General features: G+C 39.2%; 1 protein-coding gene across 1 annotated transcript; it reads left to right on the forward strand.

Annotated features, from left to right (window-relative positions):
• The first annotated feature begins 90 nt into the window (after positions 1-90).
• Positions 91-26,703, forward strand: tpra (translocated promoter region a, nuclear basket protein). The gene is made up of 48 exons (XM_016284810.1): positions 91-106; positions 408-511; positions 632-796; positions 894-986; positions 1,077-1,157; positions 1,241-1,328; positions 1,871-2,011; positions 2,123-2,217; positions 2,294-2,491; positions 2,585-2,692; positions 4,144-4,364; positions 4,474-4,634; positions 5,740-5,867; positions 6,578-6,726; positions 7,433-7,595; positions 7,691-7,825; positions 7,912-8,052; positions 8,163-8,334; positions 8,408-8,580; positions 8,672-8,824; positions 8,909-9,025; positions 9,134-9,337; positions 11,777-11,967; positions 12,064-12,211; positions 12,533-12,670; positions 12,865-12,996; positions 14,078-14,208; positions 14,312-14,522; positions 14,617-14,763; positions 15,667-15,865; positions 17,133-17,329; positions 17,548-17,621; positions 17,749-17,939; positions 18,028-18,276; positions 18,836-18,984; positions 19,696-19,776; positions 19,874-20,074; positions 20,145-20,270; positions 20,483-20,573; positions 21,995-22,185; positions 22,269-22,340; positions 22,429-22,520; positions 22,607-22,716; positions 24,004-24,102; positions 24,194-24,353; positions 24,441-24,550; positions 26,256-26,345; positions 26,634-26,703. Exons 1-48 carry the CDS (start codon positions 91-93, stop codon positions 26,690-26,692), a joined length of 6,645 nt encoding a protein of 2,214 aa, XP_016140296.1. The 3' UTR covers positions 26,693-26,703.
• Positions 26,704-26,705: the final 2 nt, after the last annotated feature.

A 26,705-nucleotide genomic window follows, 5' to 3' on the forward strand; every position in this document is an offset into this window, starting at 1 on the left:
CAGGCATGGTAACGAATAGAATGAAAAATTAATATAGCTATTATTAGACTTTATTTTGAGCAATCACTGTTACTACAGCTTAGCTGCAAAATGAAGAACAGAAGCAGTTGAACGTCTCACTATAAATGAAATCAAAAAGGGTAAACTTCTCTAAACACATAGAAAATCACGGTATTTTAGGAAACAACATAACAACAGTGTTCCACAAAATATTGCAAAGAAAATCTTCAAATCTACCATATCCATTAGCTATTTGTAAATGAATTAATTTTCGGTATAATCAAGTAAACGGTTAGTCAGAAACGAATTGATTGCTCATATGTGCTGCTGAGTTGGTACTTAGTTCTAAAGTACCAATGCTTTTGACATCCATAATTGCTCAAATGTGTCTTATCTTCATTATACAGAGGATCTTAAACGTCTCGGTGACAAACTTGTCGAGACCAACACAATCAAGATGGAGCTCCAGCTTAAATTAGATGAACTTCAGTCATCTGAGGTTTCCATTCAGGTGAATATTGACTCCCATTTAGCTGTAATTCTGTCTCTACAATGAAATAATACATCTGGTCATTGAGTCCATACTTTGATTTGATTGTTTGAAAGGTTTGCTGTGTTTCTTTCTCATCAGTATCGTGAGAAGCGAATGGAACAAGAAAAGGAGCTCCTTCAGAACCAGAACACATGGCTGAATTCAGAGCTGAAGAGTAAGACAGATGAGCTATACACACTATCCAGAGACAAGGGCAAAGTGATCCTGGAGCTCAAGTGCTCTTTAGAGAGCAAGAAGGACGAGGTGTGAGGAATTTTTGAGATGCTTATTTATCAGTTGAGCTATATTCTTATTAGATTTCTTATCTGCAACAGTCTTACGTACTGTGTGTCATAATCAGGTGACCAGACTTCAGGACCAAGTGAACACGCTCAAGAAAAACAATGACAACATGCAGAAGAGTACCGAGGATATGATGAACAAGCTAAAAGAGGTTCACTATCACCTTCCTGTTCTTATTTAGTTTACCATTTCACATGAAAGAGAATTTAAATTAAGGTTGCGTTTTGTCTTCTGTTTTTAGGCTAAAGACCAGCGGGCCTCCATGGAGGAAAAGTATCGCAATGAGCTGAATGCTAACCTCAAACTCTGTAATTTGTACAAGGTCAGTTAATGTTGATATTTTTTGTGCAGGGTCCAATGTTAATGTATGGTATGATTAAAATCTCAATCCTATTGTGTTCACAGAATGCAGCAGCAGACTCTGAAGCCAAGAACGCTGAATTGAACAGAGCTGTAGAAGAGCTCAACAAACTGTTGAAGGAGGCGATGCAAGGTTTGAAAATTAAAAACGTTTAAGTTAATCTATATATTTTTGTTATTTTGTTAATTTATTTTAGTTCATTCCTGTAGCTTAGACATCGGAGAATGGCGCTAGCAATCAAGGTCATGGGTTCAATTCCTTGGGACTTGAGTGAACTGATAATGTATACTTTGAATTCAGTGTAATTTTATCTATCTATCTATATCCATATCCATTTGTTATTCCATACAAGGTTATCTAATTTTGCACAAATTTCAATTTAATCTCTTTTCTCATATTAAAAAAATGCTAAGATTGTAACAGATATTTCTTTTTCAACCATTACAATGGAAAAGGAAGGATGAGCACATTGCATTGTGGGATATAATATCTAGAATATTGTGTGTAGTGTATTGCATGTGCAAAATCTGTTCACAGTATGCATACTGTAGATGTAGTAGTATTGTAGTATGCTTCTCTAAACATATCTATTTTCTTGTTTTGGGTTTAGTTACAAATTTTTGAGTTTTAGATGTTATGTGGTGTTAAGCAGATATTCTGTCTCTAATCAACAGCTAATAAAGGTACAGAGAAGAAGCTGTCAGATCTGCAGAGTGTGAGGGAGAGAGCAGAGTCTGATCTACAAGAGAAGGTCAGGCATCTGGAGAAAGAGCTGGAGAACGCCAACACACGACTTGCAGACTTTAAGCGGAGAGGTAATGAGCACAAAAAACCCTGTCTTTGTTTTAGGCTGAAGAATCTTTTTAGGGTAAATAATTGTCATCTCATTGTGCAAGACTTTATTTTTTATTTGTATACTTCAACAGGTGTTCCAGCTCTCACAGAAGAGGAGCTGACAAACCTCTCCCCAACTGCAGCTGCAGTGGCCAAGATTGTTAAGCCGGGCATGAAGCTAATGGAGGTATAAAAGATGTTTATCACAAACGAACTAATTTTGTGTGTATCATTATAAGTAACGTTCCTACATTTGCTTTCAGCTGTATAATGCCTTTGTGGAGGCGCAAGACCAACTGCACCTGGAGAAGCTGGAGAACAAGCATGTGCACAGGGTTCTGGATGAGATAGTTTTAGAGGTGGAGACCAAAGCTCCCATCCTGAAACGCCAGAGGGAAGAATATGAAAACATGCAAAAGTCAATGAGAAGCCTTTGTGCCAAACTTGAGCAAGCTATGAAGGTTTGCACATATTTGAAGTAGATGGCAGAGGAGAAAAAAACATTATGGTGATTTGGTGTGACATTAATCTGTGTCTTTTCTCTTGCATATTAGGAAGTCCATCGGCTGCAGAAGGAGACAGATGAAGCCAATAAGAGAGCTTTAGGGCTAGAGAGAGATAAGCAGAGATCAGAGAGACAGCTAACAGACATGTCTGAACAGGTAAGCTACACGCTGACTGTCTGTTACAATAAACATTGAGATGTAACACTTAGGGGTTTGCAGTATGTATCTACAATAATATTGGAATTGTTGTTGTGCCTTAAGAGTGCACACTTTCTCTGTGTGATGTAGCCTATTAGAATGCAAAAATTCAATATATGGGGCAAAATGTTGTTTCTGTTTGTATATGACACAGTCAGCAATATCGCACAAGCAAGAGTGCTGTTTTCCCAAATATCAGCATGATTAGAAATAGGGCTGTGCAATTAATCGAAATTCAGTTTCGATTTCAATTTCAGCATCCAACGACTATGAAAATACAGTAATTGAGAGAAAACGATTATTGCACCCCATTCCGCCCCCTTTCCAGCGGTGCTCTTTCGTTCCTCCATAATTGGTAAAATCATGTAATGAGACTTTTGCAAAATGGGACGTGTTTAATTTATTTAAGTTGATTAGATTGATTTATGTTTTTAAAAGCGTGTAAGAACTTGCGCTTCCTCTGGAAGATTACTGTGGATGCGCTCAGAGACGGAACACAACACGGACATATAAAGTCATCTTTTAGCGCCTAAACGGTCAAATACACACAAAAATGTGTCAATGCTGCGCTTAGTGATTATTCACGTAAACCCTCGTCGGTCATGTAATAAATGAAAGTAAAGAGTTAAGAATGAAAATACTTGTGTAACAGTAAATTGGATCCGTGCGGCTCTTAAAGTGACAGCGGGCTATATTCCTGCTGCCGACTTTGTGCTTAATATTAATCAAACAACAAAAGACACATTCAAAATCACTCACTGCTCTTGACTGAAGGACTTTTGTAGCTTTAATAAGAAACAAAGGAAGTTTAATTCTTACAGTGAAGACTATGCTGTTTTATTTTACATTAGGTTATTAAATTTCTCTAGTAGGCTGTTAACTGAATACTTTAGACTTAATACTTACTGGCATTGTATTCCTTTGCTTTTTTTATTACAGTTTAATTAATTTCAATAATTTTGAGGACCTTCTTTTTTATTTTTTATTTTAACTAATATTAGTTACTCTGGTATTCTGCTGTGGTATTGAGAATTGTGACATTTCGCTGGTCTCTATAATGTAGATGTCATAGCAACCTTATTTACAGAAAATATATATTTGATATCACTATCTTTAAATAAATCTTTCATATAAAATTTTGGTCATATGGCCCACTAATAATAGTTTTAAATTATTGTGATTACAATATTGACCAAAATAATCGTGATTATGATTTTTGTCATAATTGAGCAGTCCTAATTAGAAATGTGTTTAAAATCAGTAAGTTAATATTGTGAGTTACATTTTAGTCTCAATATAGTCTGTTTCAATATCGCACACCCCTATTATCACCTAGTCTTCGCCTCAGACAGCACTGTAATTCTTATGACAATCTACATACGTTTCCACATTTTTATCTTATGATTCAGGTATGTGTGCTGCTGGTGGAGGTGGAGGAAGCACGTGGTAATCAGGTGGTGCGTGAGGATGTGAGCTCAGCTGTGAGCAGCAGCTCTGAGGTCCAGGGCTCACGGCAGGTGGCTTTCCGCAGCGTCCAAGAGCTTCAGCAGCAGAACCAGAACCTGCTGGCCCAGGTCAGAGATCTGGAAGAGCAGAGAGAGAGGGACCAGAACCAGGCCAAGACTGCCAGGTACTGACCATCTACCTTACATTAGTGCTCATCTTAGAGAAGGTCTTCCAGCACATACATCAGTAAAGCACAAAATCAGTAAAAAAAAAAATAAACCATGCTCCCTCAGGCAAACAGAGTTGGAGCAGAGTCTAGAGAAGGTTCAGAAGGAGCTGGAGCAGATCAAGGAACAGCTAAACCACCAGAAGCAGCTGGCTGACTCTGCCACCCGGCAACGAGACATGTACCGTATCCTGTTGCAGACAGCTGGAGTAGAGCTTCCACCACAGGGTGAAAATTTACCCTTTAGGGTGTACTCACATTAGGCACGGTTGCCTTGAATCGAGCCCGAGCACGATTATCCCCCCTCCCCACTCCCCCGCTGGCCTGCACTCACATTGCACCTTACGTTCTAGGCCGGAGCACGCCTATGCTGCCTTCACGTGCTTTCGGAATTATCGTAAACACAAATTTTCTAATCAGAAATTGGACATGAATGGCCTCTCAAGTTGTATTTACTACTCTGAGATTATTTTGATACTCGAGTTTCCGAGTTAGGCGGGCCATAAACTTTAAACATATTGGAGGGGACAACGGTTGCTGCTGTCAATGCTATTCTTTATTCTTCTTCTCTTTTTTTTATTTTTTATTTTTTTTAACAACTACATCACCTTGTTTTGTCCTTAAAGTAGTGCCTATGTATATATATATAGGCATTTGAAGCCTATTGTATGTATTATAAACATTGAAATAAGCATGTATTTGACCGAAATTCCAGAATCGTATCAAGCTATCTAGTGCAATGAATGTTTATGGTTATCAACCAATGTAATATTCTGCATTTTATTCTTTCAGACAACAAATCACTTGAATGCAACAAGCTCGTAATCACGACTTCATACGTGGGAAATAGCAGTTTTTGATAGCACGTGAAGGCGTTAGAGAAGCGCTCTCGCTCAGCACAGTGAAGTGCATCATTTTGTTAACTTTGTGGTTTATTATTTTGAGTCTTTGGGAAGCGGTGACACACGACCCTCTCACAATATATTGCTTAACAGATCTATCACTTTTGCCGCTCAGAAATGTTCATGCAATCGTATACTGCATGTATCAGAAGTTCCGTGCTCCGGCGCGGTTAGCGCTCCCACTACATGCGTAACGTGCCCGAGCCCACTGAACCGTGGTCTGGCCCACCTCTTCCAAGCGAGCCAGGGCCGGCTAAACGAACCGTGCCGCGATCACACTAGTCAAACGAAATGGGCTTTGGGTCAAATGCGCTCTGGGACGGTTCAAAACGCCTAGTGTGAGTACACCCTTAGACAAAACAGTCTCTCTTTTTATGGCTTTTAACCCAAGTGTTATCTTAAGTAACTCATTTCCCTGTGATTGTGTTCAGGTTCAGAGGCTGGGTCTCAATCCACCACTTCCAGCAGGCCAGGACCCATGGCCACCAGATCTACACCTCTGAGGGCTGCAGCTGCAGAATCTGTCCAGGCAACTCAGGCTAAAGCAGCACTTAAACAGGTTAGACATATTGACTTGCTTTGGTTCTCTTTTAAAAGGTTAAGCTAAAAACTAAAATGTCATTTTATTCCAAGCCTGTATGCTTTTGTTGAATGGAAAAGAGGAGCATAAACATTATAGACTGCTCTTTTTGTGTTTTGTGGAAGTAAGTCTTACAGGTTTGGGTAACACTTTACTTGAAGGGGTGTGCATAAGACTGACATGACACCTTCATAATCATGACATGACACATGTCATGAATATGAAGGAGGTTTTATGCATGTTTATGACAACTGTCATTAAGTGTCATTCGCTCAGTTATGTCATTTTTAATGCAAATATGACATTATTTGACCTACGCCTACCCTTACCCCTAACCATAGCCCATAACAAAGATATCTCAAACAATGTCATCTTTGCATTAAAAATTACATAACTGAGCGAATGACACTTAATGACAGTTGTCATAAACATGCATAAAAAACCTTCATATTCATGATATGTGTCATGTCATAATTATGTAGGTGTCATGTCATGATTATGAAGGTGTCATATCAGTCTTATGCACACCCCTTCAAGTAAAGTGTAACCCAGGTTTGGAATGGCAAATTTGAGTAAATTATTAAAATTTTCATTTTTGGGTGAAATATTCCCTAAAAATGACTCTGAAGTACAAATCTAATTTGAACATTCAGTGTTGAGCATAAAACTTGAATGGTTTCTTCTCACAGCTTAATGATGCCTTTACAACATATAAAAAGGAGAAGGCAGAAAACGACAAGCTTCTGAATGAACAGATTGAGAGGCTTCGTGGTCAAATGTCTGATCTGCTCTCACAAAAAGCGAAACTTTCCTCTCAGCTGGAATTCGCCTTCAAACGGTGAGCACAATTTGCCTGAAATCTCGCATTGCGATCTAAATTTAAGTTGCATTTTAATGTTTTAACCTCAGTTTAATCTGAGCAAAGCAAGCTAAAGCCATAGCTACACGTGTACAGTTTGTTGCATGTGGCTTTCATCTTAATTTTCTTTCCTTCTTTCTTTGCCAACACTTCAAACACACAGCATATGAGCATTGGTTTTCCATAATACTAAAGAGATCATGAAATGGAGAATCAAAATGGTCTTGATTTTCATGTATATAAGAATAAAAATAAACAATAAAAAATACCGCAACTTGTGATATCATGATTTTCCTCAACACGCCCTTTCACATATGTCATCATTGTATGCAGTCAATGAGGTGTGTTCTAAACACCATGTTTGAACCGTTGGAGCTCAAACATATACGGCTATATCACAGCATTTGCCATCTTAAGTATGAAAGCAGTGGGTGTTTACTTACACTTCTGCACAAGTAAAAGCCCATTGAAGATGACCGTTTTTCGCAAAGAGTGACACTGAGGATGGGAACGTATAATTTTTTACAGATACTGGACTTTTTTTTTCGGTCCAAAAAAAGGACTTTTTCTTAGTGGTGAATGTCAAAATACAAATGGAATTGAATTTGAATATTTAGTTTAATCCAAATTCCAACTCGCATTTAAAAAGAATCAAATAATTAAAATCTAAATTGGTCCATGGCAGGTATGAGATGCTTCAGGAAAATGTGAATGCCTTTCGACGAGAGATTGAAGCCCACCGTGAGAAGAATCAAAAGATGACTGCCACTCATCAGAGACATGAGCAAATCATTCACACAATGACTCAAGATCTAAGGGAGGCCAATGAGAAACTAGCCATGGCTGAGGTAAGAAGAAAGTATAATAAACTGAATGGACTATCAGCAAACTATTCAGCTGGTATTCAGTTTTCACTTATATTGTTTTTCCCTCTCTCTGCCAGTTGCGTGTTGAGAACATTCGTAAGGAAAGAGACATTTTGAAGCAGGTTGAGAACAGACTGACCCAGGAGAGAAAGTCCATCCTGACTGAGCAGCGGGGCCAGAGCCTCCTGCTTACCAACCTCAAATCCATTCAGGTACAGTTTGTCCACATATCCCAACCAACTTTCAAAGCACTCTTATCTTTGGGCTTTTTCCTATTAACTTAATCATCATGTTACAGCTTATCATGGAGCGCTCTGAGACTGAGACCAAGCAGCGCTACAACAACCAGATTCAACGTTTGGAGAAAGAGATCGTTCAGCTTAAGAAGAAGCTGGAACAGGAAGTGGAACAGAGACACGCACTGGAACGCAACCAAGATGTAAGCTTGTAAAATTCACTTCCTTTTTAGTAGGGTAATTTACAATTGTCAACTAGTTGGTGGAACTGTCTACACCTGAAAGACTAAGTTATCTCATTTCTATCGACTAGGTTCAGCTGCTGGAGGCTAAGAAGCAGTTGGAGACTCAGACAGAACTACATCAGAAGACTAAAGAGCTGCTAAGAACTGCTGAACAGCAGGTCACCTCCATGAGACAGCAACTGAAGAACAACGAGAACCAGAGCACAGCGCTTAAGCAGCCTGTTAGGACATTACCCAGAGGTAAACATAGAAGATGAAATTGTGAGTGTCATATTTTCCAGTGCCGTGTAACTCAAGGTCATGTTATGTGCAGTTTCAGCTCCTGGTGTTCCTCAACAAGAGGTGGATGAGCTCCGTGCACGTCTACAGCAGACCGAAGAACAGAACTCTGACCTGAAGGAGCGTTTGAAGAGCACCACCACCAACCTAGAGCAGTACAGATCCATGGTGCTCAGCTTGGAGGAGTCTGTAAACAAAGAGAAGCAGGTATTAATTTGCTTCAGCCTGTTCAGTTGTTTTTAATGCCAGTCATAAGTGACCACAGTACAAAAACAATTGCCCTGTGTTTCACTTACAGTTGGCTGAGCAGGCACGCACCTCCACTGACAACCAGCTGAAGACAGCACGGGAGTTGAACCAGCAGCTGGAAGCCCGGCTGGTGGAAGCAGAAAAGGAAAAGCTGGAGCTCCAGGAGGAGAAGATGAAAGCTGTGGAAAGCGTTGAAGAACGGGTATGGAATTCACGGATGGCACATCCATGTGTTTTGTAGCTATTTTAAATGGGAAAGTTCTGAAGATTAAAACAATTTGTTTAGGTGAAGGAACTGAAAAGGAGCATGACAGACATGCAGACAGAGCTGCAGGACGCCCTCCAGAGAGCTGCGGAAGCGGTGGCCCAGGAGCAGAGAGCCACGCAGGACAGCAAACTACAGGTGGGCGTGATACTCCTGGATCAAGTCAGCTAATGGTTTTTTCTCACAACTATCCATTGATTTTCTTGGATGCTTGCTTACTTACCTGTGCCTTATTTCGGGTTTCAGGCTAAGCTGGCTGCAGAGGCTCAGAATAAATATGAGCGAGAGCTCATGCTTCATGCTGCAGATGTGGAAGCCCTACAGGCTGCCAAGAAACAGGGACAGCAGTCAGTACAGTCCATGAAGCAGCTTGAGGAGAAGGCTCAGAAAGCTGCATCTGAGCTGCGTCAGGGTCGCGTGGACTGGCAACAGCAAGAAAAGAGACTGAAGGTAAAATCTTGTGGTTGGCAAAGGTAGAACTGGCTGATGCATACAGTTGCTAGAGAGTCTTAGAGAGGGTGTCCGCGGGTCCTTAAAAAGTCTTAAAATGTCTTAAATAACGTTTTCCTAATATAAGGCCTTAAAAAGTCTTAAAATGTCTTAAATTCGGATTCGATGGGTCTTAAATATTTTGGGTCTCATTACCGCTAAAATATCTTCAGTCTGACGGACCTAATGACTTTACAATCATTGGACAGACCCGCTGTAAGTTACTGCGTCATCAGAGAGAACTGCAGTAAGTTAGCAGAATACAGAATACAAGCTCGCGCTGAGACTCACTCTGTTTGTCTCGAGACTTCAGAACAAATGAGCGTGACCGCACACATAAACTCAGAAGAAACACACTGAGGTAAAAATTCAAAATGTTTCGTTTATTCATAACATGATATAGTTAAATAACACCATGACAAGTGAGCTATTTTACTCAATATTCTCACGACGCAAAAAAACATTCAAAACACCTACAGAGTGCGCGCATTATGTGAAGTCTAGTGCGCGTGCGCTCTGCCTGATCACTGCATGATTCAGTCTATTAAAATACATTCAGAATGATCACAAATTCAAGACATGTGGGCAGAAAATCTGCATATTTATACTCAAGTTCACACGGAAGAGTGCCTTTTTTTTCTCCAAAAATTACTATTATACAAATGTGATATTGATTTTTTACAACAGTTCAATAAACAAAGTTTTATTAAGAGACTTACGTTTTAGACACCATATTGCCTGTTTTTGCACTATTTCTGTGCTATTTCGCCAACAAAAATAATTCCAAACAAAGCCACAGCGCTGTTTCGCGTCTGAGCAACATGACGGTGTTTCGTTCCCGAATGAATCAACTTTTTAAATTATTTCGGTTCAATCGCAATGACTCACTTAACAGTGACTTACTGTCACCTACTGGCGGGTTTAATTTCACATTTAAAGTATCTTTTCATTTTTTTAATTATTTCAAATATCAGTATTCAATGTTTTATGTTTAATATATCAAAACATTATTTATGCATTTGTAACTGCAGGTTAAATGCATTCATGTCCTGCATTAAACAGTGTGTAAACACATCTAAATGCCACTTCAGATGCAGCTTATGTCTGGATTGCAAAGATGAATTTTGTTGATACTGATTTCATTTGCTTGGTAACAGCCCAAATGTCTTATTCTTATTCACTGATTAAATGTAAGAATTTGACTCAAAAGATAATGCACACTTATAGAAAAATGGCTTTATAAAGGTAAAATGCCCATAAAAGGTAAAAATCTAATTAAACTTATCTGACCACCACACAGAATATGAAGAATATCAAAAACTTTAGGAGTCAGCTGTCCACGAAAGTCCTTAAGATACCAGCATGATAACACACTCAATCAGTTGAATGAATGACTCAATACTCACTCATTAAGTTACTTACCGTGACTTACTGGTAGTTCAGTTGAGAAGTATGTTGAAAAGTATGCATTTTTCCCCTCAACATTTCTTATTTGTATATTCATAAATGCATTTAAAACATTAATCTCATAACATTATTTATTGCAGTTGCAATTATTGTTATTTGCAGTGTAAATGATTTAATCTGACTGGTAGCAGCCCTATAGTGTATATTGAATTTATTGATAAATTGTAATAATTTGACATGTAAGATGATGCATACATCTAAAAAGGTTAAAAATAGGCCTTTGTAAAGGTAAATATGCAGATTTAAGTATGTAAAAGCTGATAGAACACTGATGAAAATATTGCTTCAGAATAAATAGTTTACTCCACCAAAAATCTCAGTGATGCAGCTATTTTGCAGGGTTATTTTGTATGGAATATTGTCTGCTGACATGAAAAGTTCACTGTATATCGTAGTAATAAATACCATTTATTACAGTATTGATATTTTGTTTTCTTTTTAATTTATACACATTAAATATTACATATATGTATGTAATAAAATGTGTATTTCCATTACAGGTTTAGGTCTTAAATTTCATATAAGGTGGTATTAAAAAGGTCTTAAAAAGTCTTAAATTTAACTTGTTCAAGTCTGCAGAAAACCTGCTTGGAGATCATCATACATTTAATACCTGTATGCATTTCTTTCTTCTGCTAAACTCAAAAGATATTTTTAAGGAATGTCGATAACCAAACAGTTTTGGTGCCCATCGACTTCCTTATTTTATTTTTTGTCTATACAATGGAAGTCAATTGGAACGGAGACTGCTGAGTTCTCAACATTCTTCAAAATATCGTATTGTCTGTTCCACAGAACTAAAAGTCATACAGGTTTGGAAAGACTTCAATAAATGATAACAGATTTTTCAGTTTTGGGTGGATTATCTCTTTAGCATAATAGCCTTTGTTGAGCTATTACTTGATTGAATTCCTCTACATTATTTCTCTTCAGGAAGAACTTTCTAAAGAGCAAAAGAGAGCAGAGGAGCTGCAGAAGCAGAACACCATGCTCCATGAGCAGATGGAGAACCTGAGCAGCAAGATAACAGCCTCCACCCAGCAGCAGACCACTAGAGAGAGCTGTCTGAACATCTCTCTAAATGAAGAAGGCAAATCTCATGAGCAGATCCTGGACATTCTCAGGTAAAACCCTCATCGGTGAAACTTTCAATGAATGACATGCTGTTAAAATGCCTTGCATTAAGTGGTAATAGTGATGTGGCCTTTTTTTCCAAAAAGGTTTGTACGGCGGGAGAAGGAGATAGTTGAGACCCGGATGGAAGTAGCTGAGGTTGAGACCCTGCGCTATAAACAGCGCATGGAGTACCTGGAGGGAGAGCTGAAGGAACTGCAGGACAGCCTGAATGCAGAGAGAGAGAAACTACAGGTCCTAAAAAGTGTTTTTGTACAGTTTTCCCAAACTTGCACTGCATATGCTATTGGTTGGACAAAAACAGATAGCTCTGCCACAAACTCAAGCCAATGTTATTTTCCCACAGTGTTTATATTTCTTTATTTTTGTTTTTCCTTATTCATTTTATATTATAGAAATTTAATATTTTATATATAACATTTTATTGCTGCTGCATAATTATATATGCCTATGAGAAAGTATTTAACATCAAGATGTTTAACACTTCACCTAACTTGATCTGATTTTGAAAATGATTGCATATTCTTGCAATCAGTTAACATCTCAAATCTGCAGGTTACAACGAAGACTTTGGCACAGCAGGAAGACATGATGAAGCGAATGGAGAGTATGAGTGCTCTTACTGAGACCAACAAGATGCTGAAGAATGAGAAGAACAGACTGGAGCATGAACTACAACAGACTCAAGCAAAGGCAAGACTTTAAGAGCACACAGTGTGCATCAACCATTATACATAATCAGATCAATCAGATATACCTAAAGTTTGTGATACATAGATATTGTATATTTGCTTCAGACATGGCCAATCAGATTTTAGAGTCAGAGGTTTTTATATATAAGAATAGCACACTATATGTAAGACATTGATTGTCATATGATGTTGTAGATGCGCAAGCTGGAAACAGACATCAAGCCCCTGCAGGACTCCAATGCTGAGCTGAGTGAGAAGAGTGGCATGTTACAGGCTGAGAAGAGACTCCTGGAGGAGGACGTCAAGCGCTTGAAGACTCGAACACAGGTCTCACGCATGAATTTCTGTACCTTGAATGTAACATGTACAATCTTATATTAAAGGGGTCATATGATGCGATTTCAAGTTTTCCTTTCTCTTTGGAGTGTTACAAGCTGATTGTGCATAGATAAGATCCCTGAAGTTGCAAAGACTAAAGTCTCAAAACCAAAGAGATATTCTTTATCAAAGTTAAGACTCTGCCACGCCCCCCTAAAATGGCTCGTTCTAACACGCCCCCACATATCTACCTCACTATGTGGAAATATTTGCATAATGCCGCCCAAATGTGCACGCAAAGAAAGAAGGCGTGGTTTCAGTAACGGCAGTTAGTGTTGAAGAAGCCATGTCAGGGAGACGCTGTGTGTTTCTAGGCGAAAGCAAAAGCACTTTATTTGGCCTTCCGAAAGTAGATGCATTTAGGAATCTTTAAGATTACTTACAACAGAACAGCAATGCATTTTATGGACAACCGTTTCGTGAACCTAGGAGAGGAGGTAATTCTGACTTTGCTATGACAATCTGGCGCTTCTGAATCAGCTACTGTTTTGTTATTAGTTTAAGTATTTGCTTAACAGAGCAATTAACAGAGAGAGCGAGAGAGAGAGCGAGCGCGAGAGAGAGAGAGAGAGCGAGAGAGACACATCACAGTGGAGTCAGCTGTCTTAACCGTGGCTTGTGTACTGCAAACACATATTCATCATTGTGTCTGTCACGAGACTCTGTTCCCCTTTCGGGCTCTGTATTTACATTTATTTTGAAAGATGAAGCTCGCGATTATGGTAAGGGGCGTTACATTTCCAACGAGTGCTTGCGGTGTTTGGCCAATCACAATGCACTAGGCCAGCTGGCCAATCAGAGCAGACTGCGCTTGTCGGAAGGAGGGACTTTGTAGAAAACGAAGCGTTTGAGAGAGGCGGGGCATAGAGGACTTATTCTGTTACACCAAATACACAAAATAATGATCTTTAAAAAAGCATCATATGACCCCTTTAAACAACACCAGTATGTTAGGTCAATTTAATTCAGTCAAGCTTGACTGGTAGTATGGTTCTCAGTGTTTAACACATTGATTTAATTGGTCATGCAGCAACTGCTTAGTCAGCAGAAGGACAGCGATCAGGAGGAAACTAAGAAGCTTCATTCTGAAAGGGAGGCCCATCTCAAACGCATCCAGCAGCTCACAGAGGAGACGGGGAAACTCAAGAATGAGGTGGCCAGGTCAGTGTGCAGTTGGTTTGAATCATTTAACTTTTTAAAATGTGAGATTTTATTGTTAGTTTGGTTTTAACAGAGCAATCTTCATTCTCTGCCTACCAAACAGGAGCCAAGCTTCAATCATCACAGCTCAGAGCCAGGTACAGAACCTGCAGGATAGCCTTGGGAAGGTCACCACTGAAAGGGACAATCTGAAGAAGGAGCTGGAGGCAAAGACTGTGGACATCCAGGAAAAAGTGAAAACCATCACGCAAGTCAAGAAGATCGGCCGTCGCTACAAAACCCAGTACGAAGAGCTCAAAGAACAGCATGATAAGGTACATCACAACATATGGTGGTTCTCCTTTTTTCATTTTTACCAGTTTAACCAATGAAAAGGTCCTGAATTAATTTGTCACATCTCTCTGACAGATGGTGGCAGAGGCTGCTTCTAAGCCAGCACAGGAGCAGGAAGACCGTCAGGCCTCAGTCCAGGAGATTCAAAACCTGAAGAGCTCACTGAGTCAGACACAGAACAGAACCTCAGAACTGGAAACTCAGCTGGACAGCATTCAGAAGGTACTCATTTATGGCTTCATGTGATGCTCTGACAAACAAGCCTGCCCATAGGTGGGACAAACTGTTATGTGAGATGATCCTTTCTTGCATTGGTGCCCAGAAAGGCTAGAAAAATGTGAATCCCTTTATTGGATAAAGTAGGAATTGCCATGCATTCATACTTTACAAGTGCATGAACACAAGTGAGCATGTTAGTAGAATATTAGCCTCTTACTGAATGTTTTGACCTCATTAGGTCTGAAACGCATTCAAAACCCCTAAGGTCAACCATGAACAAACCTTACTGGTTCCTGCAGAAGCACAAGAACAAACCTCATTGGTTTGAGCTTCTGTTTACCATATTTGATCTGCTGTATGTATGTTGGTCATTTTTATGTGAATAAAAGGCTAAATCTTTCATTTTTGGGTGAACTAATCCTTTGCGTCTGCATTAGAATAAAACTTTCAACATACAAATCAAACAATTAATGCTTCCTCACAATAATTACATTTACAGAGCCACAGTTGTATAATCCCTCAAAGCACTGGGACGTCTGGTCTTGTGCTGTAAAAGTACACAGCACACAGTCACAAACATCGCCATTGTGGGCTTCTCTGGTTTGGCTCACATTATGTAACTGTAATAAAAGTATTCCAGGAAGTGAGAGAGTAATGGAGTGTTATTTGTTCATTTACTATTGAGACAGTGAGGTGAGAACTCAGTTTGATGGAGTGAGATGAATGTTTTGTTGGGCTTTAGTGAGCTTTTTTGGAAAAGAGTTTAAAGAGGGTTTTTTTTTCTGGTCCTCCTTCATCGTTGCTTATGAAGTGTTTGTTGACTTCATAAAAGTGATGAAGAGAACAACCTCAAAGAGATTGTCAGCAGTGCATTCAAAACACATGTGGTGATGTTTGTGTGTGCAGACGGTGCAGGAGCGTGAAGCTAAGGTGAAGAGCCTGCAGGAGCAGCTGGCACAGGTGCAGCCGGAGCTCAGCCGTCTGAGAACAGAGCTACAGGAGAAGAGTAACCTGGAGGAGCAGCTCCGACAGCAGATCGCTGATAAAGAGGAGAAGACCAAGAAAGCCTTCATGGGTGCCAAGCAGAAGATCAACCAGCTCAACAGTTCGTAAACCTGAACACGTGACAAGCACATTAATCCTGCTGATACTCCTATGGTCCAAAGCAGTTTAGTCCATCTAGTAAATTGACCATTATTTACAAGTTAAAGAATTAGTTCACCCAAAAATGAAAATTCTGTTATTAATTACCCTCATGTCATTCCAAAACCTTCATTCATCTTTGGAACACAAATTAAGATATTTTTGATGAAATCCAAAAGTTTTCTGACCCTGCATAGACAGCAATGGAAAGGTAGTAAGGACATTGTTAAAATAGTCCATGTGACATCAGTGGTTCAACCGTAATGTTATGAATCTATGTGAATTTTTTTTGCACAAAGAAAACCATAATAACGACTTCATTCAACAATTTATTTTCTTCCGTGTCAGTCTCCACCACCATTTACGAGAGTACAACAACGCATGCGTGTGGTGCTGCTGATGCAGGAGCTGGCATTCTGACGTAGAACCCCAATGCGCTGCGGCTTGTTTGCAAGCAGAGGAATGCACACGTATGCGTCATGGTACTGTTGTGAACGTGCACCGGAGACTGACATGGAAGAGAAGAAATTGTTGAATAAATCATTGTTTTTGTATCCTTTGCGCACAAAAATTGTTCTCGTAGCTTAAAAAAATTAAGGTTGAACCACTGTGTCACACGGACTATTTTAACTTTCTGGGCCTTGTACGTGGTAGTTCCATTGCTGTCTATGCAGGGTCAGAAAGCTTTTGGATTTCATCAAAAATATCTTAATTTGTGTTCAGAAGATGAGTGAAGGTCTTACAGGTTTGGAACGACATGAGAGTGAGTAATTAAAGACAGAATTTTCATTTTTGGGTGAACTATCCCTTAAAAGATTGAATATTCTGAACCATATACATTTTTGCCATTTAAATTACCAGATCCATTTCTTCAGTAGTATGTGATGTTTAGATTGAAAAAAATGCTTTTTGCTTTATCTAAATGGGAGTGGTTTACATTCTATATTTGTTAGCTAGTGTACTTCTAAAAATTTGCATGCATATTAAACATTTTTATTGTAATATTTACAGTATTCCTTTTGTGTGGTAAATTGGGCTGAAATATTTGACTCCTCTTGTACGCAGGGGCATATGCAAATTTTTGCCCAATAAAGTGCTCTTTAGGATGCAAATGTCCTTTCACTTAATGCCACATTCCGTTCCCTAGCAAGTAGCAAATCATGGTTTTGAGGCTGTTGGCCTTTAGTTACATCCTACGTCCTAACATCCCTATATCCAATGGGTTTTAGGTGCCAAGGAGCAGTTGGCGAAAGAGAATGAGGAGCTGAAGCAGCAGAGAGAGGAGCTGGAGGTGAGGATGAGTGCACTCAATTCCCAGTATGAAGGCCGGTGGAGCCGACAGGAGAGAGAGCTGAGGGAGCTCCGTGAGCAACAGGAGAGACACGGAGATCAGAAAGAGGAAGCTCAGGAGCCTGGCCAGAGCAAGGTACAGCACCACAAATGCACTCTGTACAAATTTATGTAGAAATACTATGTATTATGTATGTAGAAACGTATGTATGAATACTATGTGACTTTATTTGCATTCATGGGTGTTTACTGTTATGTTTTATATATCTGACAAGAGACTTCCTGAGCTTTATTTGCTGAATGAGAGGATTTAAGTAAATATATGATCATCAAAGTACTTGTGATCTCTTCTAGGTTCAAGAGGCACAGAGGTCATCAGATGCTCGCCAGATCACTCTCAAACCCACACCTGCTGCTGACAGAGGGAGGTAATGATTTATATCTGACTAATTTTGCACTGCGGAAGTAAGTGCTATTTTTCATGAACGTGCAAGACTTCTGCGTCTTTTATTCTAGCGGTGTTAAATATTGTCTCTATATTCCGTCTGTTAACAGCGCCAGTACATCCGAGCCGCCCACAGCTAACATCAAGCCCACACCAGTTGCTGCCGCCACGAGCAAGCCTTCACCAATCGCAGGGAGCAAGTCCACCCCTAGGGCAAGCATCCGCCCAATGATAACACCCGCTCCCGTGACTACGCCCACAGCCACAGTCATGCCCACAACACAGGTGGAAACGCAGGAAGGTATGGTTGGAGTTCAGGCTTTGACATCTGATAGGATCTATTTTAGTCCACAAGTTGTAAATTGGTTGTCTTTGGTTTGTTCCATCAGCTCTCCTGTCCACAGAGGGTACAATGGAGCATGTGATGGTCTTCGGGAGCACCAGCGGCTCAGTGCGTTCCACCAGCCCTAACATACAGACCACACAGCCAATTCTCAGCCTGCAGCAGAGCCAAGCCACCGCTTTTGTCCAGCCCACTCAGCAGCAGACTAGTCAGGAGCCAACAACGACCATAATAGAGGCAGTTCATAGCTCACAGATGGAGAGGCCGTCCACTTCCACTGCTGTCTTTGGTACAGGTACGAAGAACCATGAAGAAATTGTAACAAAATTTACACTCCTACATGTTTACAGTCATACATGTTCATAGTCTTACTTGACTTATTTAATTCGATAGAAACAAATATTGAATCAAGTTGCTTTTTGGCTTAGGTCAGAAATAATGTTAACTAGCCAAACAGATAATAAAAGACCCATTTATATTTTAGGAGAAAATGGTAACTATGATAAGACAGCGATGTGATATTTGATATGTATTAATATTGTTAATTTTTATTTATTTACACCAGTGATGGGCAAACTTGGCCCTTCCAGGCCACTTTCCTGCAGAGATTTGATCCAACCCTGATAAAACTCATCTGCCTGTAGCTTTCTAGTAGTCTTGAAGACAATGATTAGCTGGTTCAGGTGTGTTTGAATAGAGTTGGAGCTAAACTCTGAAGGAAAGTGACCTGGAAGGGCCAAGTTTACCCACCCCTGATTTACACTCTCCTAAATTTTTCACTGACCCATCCCCCTCCCTCTCCAGCACTCCCTTTATTAATGAGGTTTCTGACTAGCATGTTGTTCTTCTGTCAGTGTCAGCAACAGCAGGCTCATCTGTGCCCAAGCGAGTGCGGGAGGAAGAACAGGAGAGCTCCACTGAGGTGACCGACACCACACTGGATGACCCCACCTACCCACCCATCACTAAGAAGCTCCGCATCATAAAAATAATGGGCCTGGAGGTGAGCAGTGTACGTACATGTGCACCTGTCATCTTGTGGAAGTACTTCTCTCTGTTTATGTCTATGGCGAGTCACGCAGGTACTGGGCTACTCCGCAGCGGTACCTATCCGAACCAGTCTAAATAGTCTGAATATAAACACTTATTATAGGTGTACCGTAGTGATTCAGGACAAGGCAAAAACACGGTTTGGAAAATGGATTCATGGTGTACTCGCTTATTATATAAATTTTGTAAGTTTTGAACACAAAAAAGTTACGGACTGCAGCTTTAAAAAAAATATATATATTTTTTTGTTTTTGCATTTGCTCATTAATGAGAAGTTATTGATCAGATACAATATGGTTTTAGCTGAAAAATATGAAGTTATGACTTGTGCAAGATTACGGTTCCGCCAGGTCAAATTTGTAAATTGTGACTGCAGTTCTAGAATGCATTAGGAGGGAAAAGGAATCGTTTCACTTGTTTGTAAATCAGATACACTGATGGCACTGTATGTATGCTTTTGCTTGAAGTCAGTGAAGGCATTGATTCTGATAGAAGGATGTGGTGTTTATTTGCATTTAATTACCCAGGTTTTACAAACTCTGTGCATTTACATTTTCTGTTGTAGATGCTGCACTTGAGGTGCAGGAAAAACTCACTGTGGTTATTACCTTGGCCATTGAAAATAGACTCTTTTGATTTATACATCATCCCACTCTTTTTGCAGGATGCTTCCGGCACTGAGGAGAGTAACGATGCTATGGGTGAAGCTCCAGGAGAAGACCAGCAGCCTCCTGATGCCAGTGAGGTACCAGCACTTTATACCTTAGTAACCATATAACCACAGCCACTCATCCCAACAATGAGCAACCAGTGCACTGATCGTGTCTGTTCATCTCTCACAGGAAGCATATCCCGTTTTAGGAGAGGGAGACGAAGAATCTTTGTCTCAGTCTGTCCCGATGGATCAGGTGAGCGAGTCCCAACCCTCAGAATCTCAAATCAGCGGACAGGACTCATCCGAGGAGTATAAGCACGACGTCATCGTCATCGAGACAGATAGCGGCACTGAGGAGGAAGAGGAGGAGCAGGAGGAGCCTGGACAAGTCAGTCTGTTTTCAGAGAAGTGGAAACTGTGTAATTATTAGCATGTATTTACCTCCCTTCTTTCTGCAGTATGAAGAGGATGATGCAGAAGATGATGATGATGGTGACGGAGGGATGGCAGAAGCAGCAGAGGAGAGTAATGAAGGCAGTGGGAGTGCAGATGCCAATGAGGCCTACGAGGGGGATGAGGCAGAGGTGACACTACTTTTCTAACACATAAAGCTGCTTTTGTAACGAAAGTCAGTTGGTTACTAGAAAACAAGTTGTTCCATTGTCTGTGTAAGATTTAAGTTTTTTTTTTGTTTTGGTTTTGTTTTATTTATTGTAAGTTTATGTGAGCTGATTGTGATCCTTTAACTGTTCACCTTTTTCTGGTGGTTTTGATGTGATTTTTGTTGTGTTGGCAGGGCGATGGGGCAGCTGATCCAGGCATTGACAATGAAGAGAGTCAAGAAGCATCTGATTCAATCCAGAAGCAAGCAGACTCTCAGAGTAGTGGTACAAAAACACACACAATGCATTCATTTCTCATGCTAATGCTACAATACGCTGTCATTCAAAAAGTCTGGGGTCACTATGACTTTAAAAAAAAAAAAGGTTTTGAAAGAAGTCTCTTATGCTCAGCAAGGCTGCATTTATTGGTTCAAAATGAAAAAAAATCATTTTTATTTTAATATATTACTTCAGTCTTCATTGTCACATGAAGAAAATCTCAAGAAATAATTTTAATATGCTGATTTGCTGCTCAAAAACATTTCTGAATATCAATGTTGTTGTTGTGCTGCTAAATGTTTTTATGGAAACTATACTGTTATACTGTGATTCTTTGATGGATAAATGGTTCATTATAAAAAACAAATGTTTGAAATTAAGATTTTCATGAAGTTGCCTTGAGAAAGTCTCCTCCTTCTTATGCCAAATTTAGTCAGTATCCTCCTATAGCTTTAAAGCTGCAACCACCAAACTCAGGTCAGATCTTCAGACTGTTCTGAAGTTAGTTACTATCTTTTCTAACTGATCTGGTTTACGGTTTTCGTAAGCAAGACTATCAAAACCAACAAAAATCAGAGGGACTGAAAACCTTTATAAACTTTTATACAATGAGACCTATGGTGTATTTAAGCTGTCTATTGCTATAGCAAACCTTAACAACTGACTACTGGGGAAAAAAAACACAGCTAAAACCAGCCTACGCTGATTGGCTGCTCTGGCTGGTCTCCCAGGCTGGTTTTAAAGTGGCTTTGACCACTTAGCTGGTCAGACTGGGCGACCTGCTAAAAGACCAAACAAGCTTAAACCAGTTACTTTCATCTTAAACCAGTTAATTAAGAGACTAGACAACCTTCTTAGGCTGGTTTTAGCTGTTTTTTAGCTTTTGTTTTGGTAAATCAGCTGTTTTTATTTATTTGTTTTTTTAAATCAGCTGGTTTTGCTAAGTGAGCTGTTTTTAGCTTTTCTTTTTTTTTTTTAAACTAAATCAGCTGGTTTTTTGCTGGATCTAGCTGGTTAACACATTTTTTGGTAAATCAGCTAGTTTTATCTGTTTTTTTGCTAAATCAGCTCACTATCAACAGTGATCAACAATCACACTAGCAACAGCTTAGCAACCGTTCCAAGTACCTTAGTAACCACATACCGTCTATCTGTCTGTCTGTTTTTCTGTCTATCGAACATTCTAGCTTTGAAAACTATTAAACTAAAACTATTAATTTTATTCAAAAAAATCTTATTGACCCAAACGTTTGAATGGTACTGTATACTTTAACACAGTTTCCCTGTTCAGTCCACCCAGACTTCATGGAAAAAGGGTTATACAATGAAGTCTAGACTATGAAAGTGTGCAATATGGCACCTTTAGGAATAAGTGACAAATCTATGAATGAATAATGAATCTGAATAAGTTTCCTGTGTGTTCACAGGTGAAGCTAGTGTCAGCACCCTGGAGTCCTTCCCTGCTGAGCCTGTGAGAGAGCAACAGCCAGTCCCCAGCACCACCACCACCTCCTCCCTGGGTCCACGTCTTCCCCAATCCCCCCGGAGACCACATCACACCCCACCCCCACGCCTCAACATCCACCCTGTCCCTGAACTTGGACCCCCCATCATGCAGGTATATAGACCATGTCCTGTATTCGAAAGCAGCTCAAAGCTCTGATTTGTTTCTACAAATCCTGACTCTACTATTCTGGACAGAGGCAGTCAGGACAGAGCAGACGGCCCTCGATGAGTCGTGCACCCCAGCTCACGCCTGGAATCGGAAGCATGGTTAGTGAACTTTATTTTGTTTAACCAATATAAACATCCTGCGTCTTTAGTGCTTCGTTATTTCTGACAGAGTATTTTGGTCCTTCAGCAACACTTCTTTGATGATGATGACAGAATGGTTCCTAGCACTCCCACCCTCGTCGTGCCACACCGCACAGATGGCTTTGCCGAGGCCATTCAGTGAGTCACAGCAGCTTTTACTCTTTTATAGCACGGAGGGATACATCATTAAACACCTTGATTAATGATGCATCCCTCCATCTCAGTTCCCCCCAGGTGGCCGGAGTTCCTCGCTTCCGTTTCGGCCCTCCAGAGGATATGATGCACCAGGCCAGCTCCTCTCATTCTGACTTGAGCCATCTGGCCACACATGGAGGTGAGTACAAACACAACACAGTAATGCTGATTTTACATTGTTTCCAAATGACCTTGATTACATGATGGCAACCTAGAGCCATTCATGTCCTTTGTACGCAAGCATTAGTTTCTTTGGCAACACTGAACAATATTTTTACAGTATTCATTACTATATAATTTTTCATTTAGTAATGCGCTACTTTTAAATAGTTTGTGGTTGGTACAGTTTTGGAATATTTTTGAGGAAAGTCTCTCAAACTCACCAAGGCTGCATTTATTTGATCAAAAATATAGTAAAACCATAATATTGTGAAATAATTATTAAAATAGAAAATATTTTACTGATATTTTTAACTATTAATTTGATTATTTTAAATTGTAATATATATTTTAGAAAGTAATTTATTCCTGTGAAGGCAAAGTTGAAAACTCCAGTCTTCAGTGTCACATGATCCTTCAGAAATTATTCTAATATGCTGATTTGGTGCTCAAGAAACATGTCTTATCCTTGCGGAAAACAGTTTTGCGGCAACTGTGATGCATTTTAAGGGTTCTTTAAAGAATGGAATGTTTTGAAAAATACAGCATTTATTTGAGATATTCTGTAGCATTATAAATGTCTTTTACCGTCACTTTTCAAACCTTACTAAGTCCAAACTTTTAAATGGTAGTGTACATTTTAACATTCAATAAGCTGTACACAATTTTTTAATGCATTGTTAACAAACATATGTTAATCAAATTAATTAAACAATATAAATGACGATGCATTTCTAATAAAAAAATTCAATACTATTTTGTCTAAACTAAAACAAACTAAAAATCAATCATTTAAAATATTGCATGACTCCATGTAATATAAATGTAGTTTTTTTTTCTTAAAATACAAATGACTGTGTAATTAAATTATTATTAGTGTTTTTAAATAAGGTAAGTGAGGGTTAGATCATTGTTAAAAAGATGGAAATGGGGGAAATGAGCATGCAAAATTAAATATTCACTGTCGTTAGATACGGTAAATTAAAATAATCTTGTTCATTTTCCGACCTCTAGTGCTACTGGAATGCTCCTAATACTGAATAAATCCGTGTACATTTTGATGATGGCAGCAAAGTATTAAATTGCTTAATTTTGCATTTCAGATTGCCAATTGTAAAAAGTCAGCTTTCATAAAATTCTGAGTTTCCAACTTTTTTTTTTTATTAGTTGAAAATGTATTGAATAAATTTTAATAATTCTAATAAATATTATAATTACTATGAACAAACATGGCATGATTCCTGACATTCTTCCTGTCATTTTGCAGGGTTGGGCATGTATGAAAGTCCTCTCTTCCTGCCCACTCATGATGAAGAGTCTGGAGGCAGGAGTGTCCCCACCACTCCTCTACAAGTGGCTGCTCCAGGTGATCAGCTGGAGGAAGTCACGTCAAGCTTGTTTGGTTGATATCTTTTAGTCAAACCTAACTGCTCTCCTCCTTTCGTTTGTGTTGCCAGTGACGGTTTTCACAGAGAGCCACCCCTCTGATGTGTCAGAGACAGCCTCTCAGTCGGTTCCCATGGTCAGCACGTCCACCGCCAGTCTGACCGCACCAGGAGAAGCTGTCCCAGGGGATGATGGAGATGATGTTTTTGTGGGGGAGGCTGAGAGTGAAGGGTGAGCACTCGCAACAGTTCCGTGCTTCACTTCAGAACGGCTCAGTTTTGTCAGCGGGGTTGTAATGTTTGTGATGTGTGTGTGCAGGGCGAGTAGTGAGGCATGTCTAGAGGGCCAGTCGGAGCTGGAATCTGCACAGCCGACCGATGATGCCAGCCTGCCCTCCACTAGTCAAGAGCCCACGTCCAGCTCTGCAGGTGCACACTGTTTACAGACTTGCCACTTTGATTTGTTTTTGGTTTTTTCCCGTTTTTTCTTCTGGATCTGGTCATTTTGAAAATGGATTTAAAAATAAAATGTGACCTAATTTCGTCTAAATTAAAATTCATTTTCTTATTTTGTTGGGGTATAAAGTCCAAAATACATTGGTGGGATGCAACTATCCTGACATCATTAAAGCTGCAGTCCGTAACTTTTTTTGTTCAAAATTTATATAATAAGCGAGTACACCATGAATCCTTTTTCCAAACTGTGTTTTTGCCTTGTCCAGAATCACTACAGTACACCTATAATAAGTGTTTATATTCGGACTATTTAGACTGGTTCGGGTAGGTACCGCTGCGGAGTAGCCCAGTACCTGCGTGATTCGCCATAGACATAAACAGAGAGAAGTAGCTCCGGCTACAGTGTTCTTCCGCAAAACGGACGCAGTTCTGTTTATTAACCGCTAGAGCGCCAAAAGTTACAGACTGCAGCTTTGACAAAACAAACCTAATTAAAAGAAGTTCTTGACGTAAAAGCCTTGAGTAGTTTAGAATGTTTAGTTAGTATTTTTGAAGCAAAGAACCACTGTGTGTATGTATACACGCACACACACATACACACTGCCGTTCAAAGCTTTGGGATGAGTAATGTTTTTTTTAATGGAGTCTCTTATGCTCATCAAGGCTATATTTATTTGATCAAAAATACAGAAATATTATTGCAATTTCTAATATTAACTTCCTATTTGAATATATTTTAAAATATCATTTATTTCTGTGACTCGGCACTGGATTTTATTGGCTAAGACACACCAATTTGCAATATCGAGCAACAAAACGAGCTGTTTTGTACAACTAAAAATAGCTGGACACGGATGAGACCAGAAGCCAGTCCCATAAAATATACAAGTCAATGGCCATGCGCATTTTTACTGCAAGAATAAGCTGGAGAAGTCTTTACTATTACTTTTTATCAATTTAACACATCCTTGCTGAATAAAAGTATTCATTTCCTTAAAAAATAAATACTGACCCCAAAAATTTAAATAGTAGTGTATATTGTGAGACAAAATTTCTATTTTGAATAAACAATGTTCTTTTCAACTTTTTATCAAAGAATCCTGAAAAAAGTTTCACAGGTTCCAAAAAATATTAAGTAGCAAAATTTTTCCAACATTGTTTATAAATCAGCAGAATGATTTCTGAAGGATCATTTGACACTGAAAACTGGAGTAATGATGCTGAAAATTCAGCTTTTTTTTCACAGGAATAAATTATATTTTAAAGTATATTAAAATAGAAAACTGTTATTTTAATTTGCAATACTATTTCACAAAATTAGTTTTTTATCTTTATTTTTTAAATGCAGCCTTGATGTGCATAAGAAACTTAAAACATTAAAAAAATTACTGAAACTTCCCAAACTTTTGAATGGCACTGTATACGTGTATGTACTTTTTAGTTACTTAAAACTAATTTGAACTAAAAATTATTCTATTTAATTTTACATTTTTTTGTTGTTAAATTTATCACATTTAGTCATCAATTTTAGCTTTTTTTTTTTATAATAAATGTTTTTACACATATCAGATCAACATGAATACAAAGAGTACATTTTCCAAGAACTTGACTCTTGTTCTTTATCATTGTCACTGACCCGTAAGTATTTGACCCTGTTTAGTTCTCTTCCTCTTTTTAGATACGAGCACCAGTACTGGTCAGGCCAGACCTGCAAGCCGGCTCCTTCCTCAGCACCAGCTGCCCCGGAGGAACCAGATCATCAGGAGAGGTCAGGACCATCATCCGTTTCTACATCCATCCTCTTACTCGTACATAAACTCATTAGTCAAACACATTCTCACAAAAAGTAACAACACAGACTGGTATTTAAAAACTTTTCTGTTTTTAATGAAGCAAAGATTACTTGAAATGCATACAGAAGCTTTTCATTGGTCAGTTTGTGCTTGTTTGGATATTTGCGATCTGTTCTGTAGAAACAGATCAGGAATTTGGATGTCTACAAAGATCTTCAATGAAATTTGATTTGGCTTGTCTGGGTCTGTATGTTGTCCTGTAGGTGGTGTTTTTACTCGTGGAGGTCGGGGTCGAGGACTTAACAGAGGCACTCCCTTCTAAATCCATCCCCCTT

Source organism: Sinocyclocheilus grahami, unplaced genomic scaffold, assembly GCF_001515645.1.
Source record: "Sinocyclocheilus grahami isolate Dianchi unplaced genomic scaffold, SAMN03320097.WGS_v1.1 scaffold188.1, whole genome shotgun sequence".
Taxonomy (NCBI): Eukaryota; Metazoa; Chordata; class Actinopteri; order Cypriniformes; family Cyprinidae; genus Sinocyclocheilus; species Sinocyclocheilus grahami.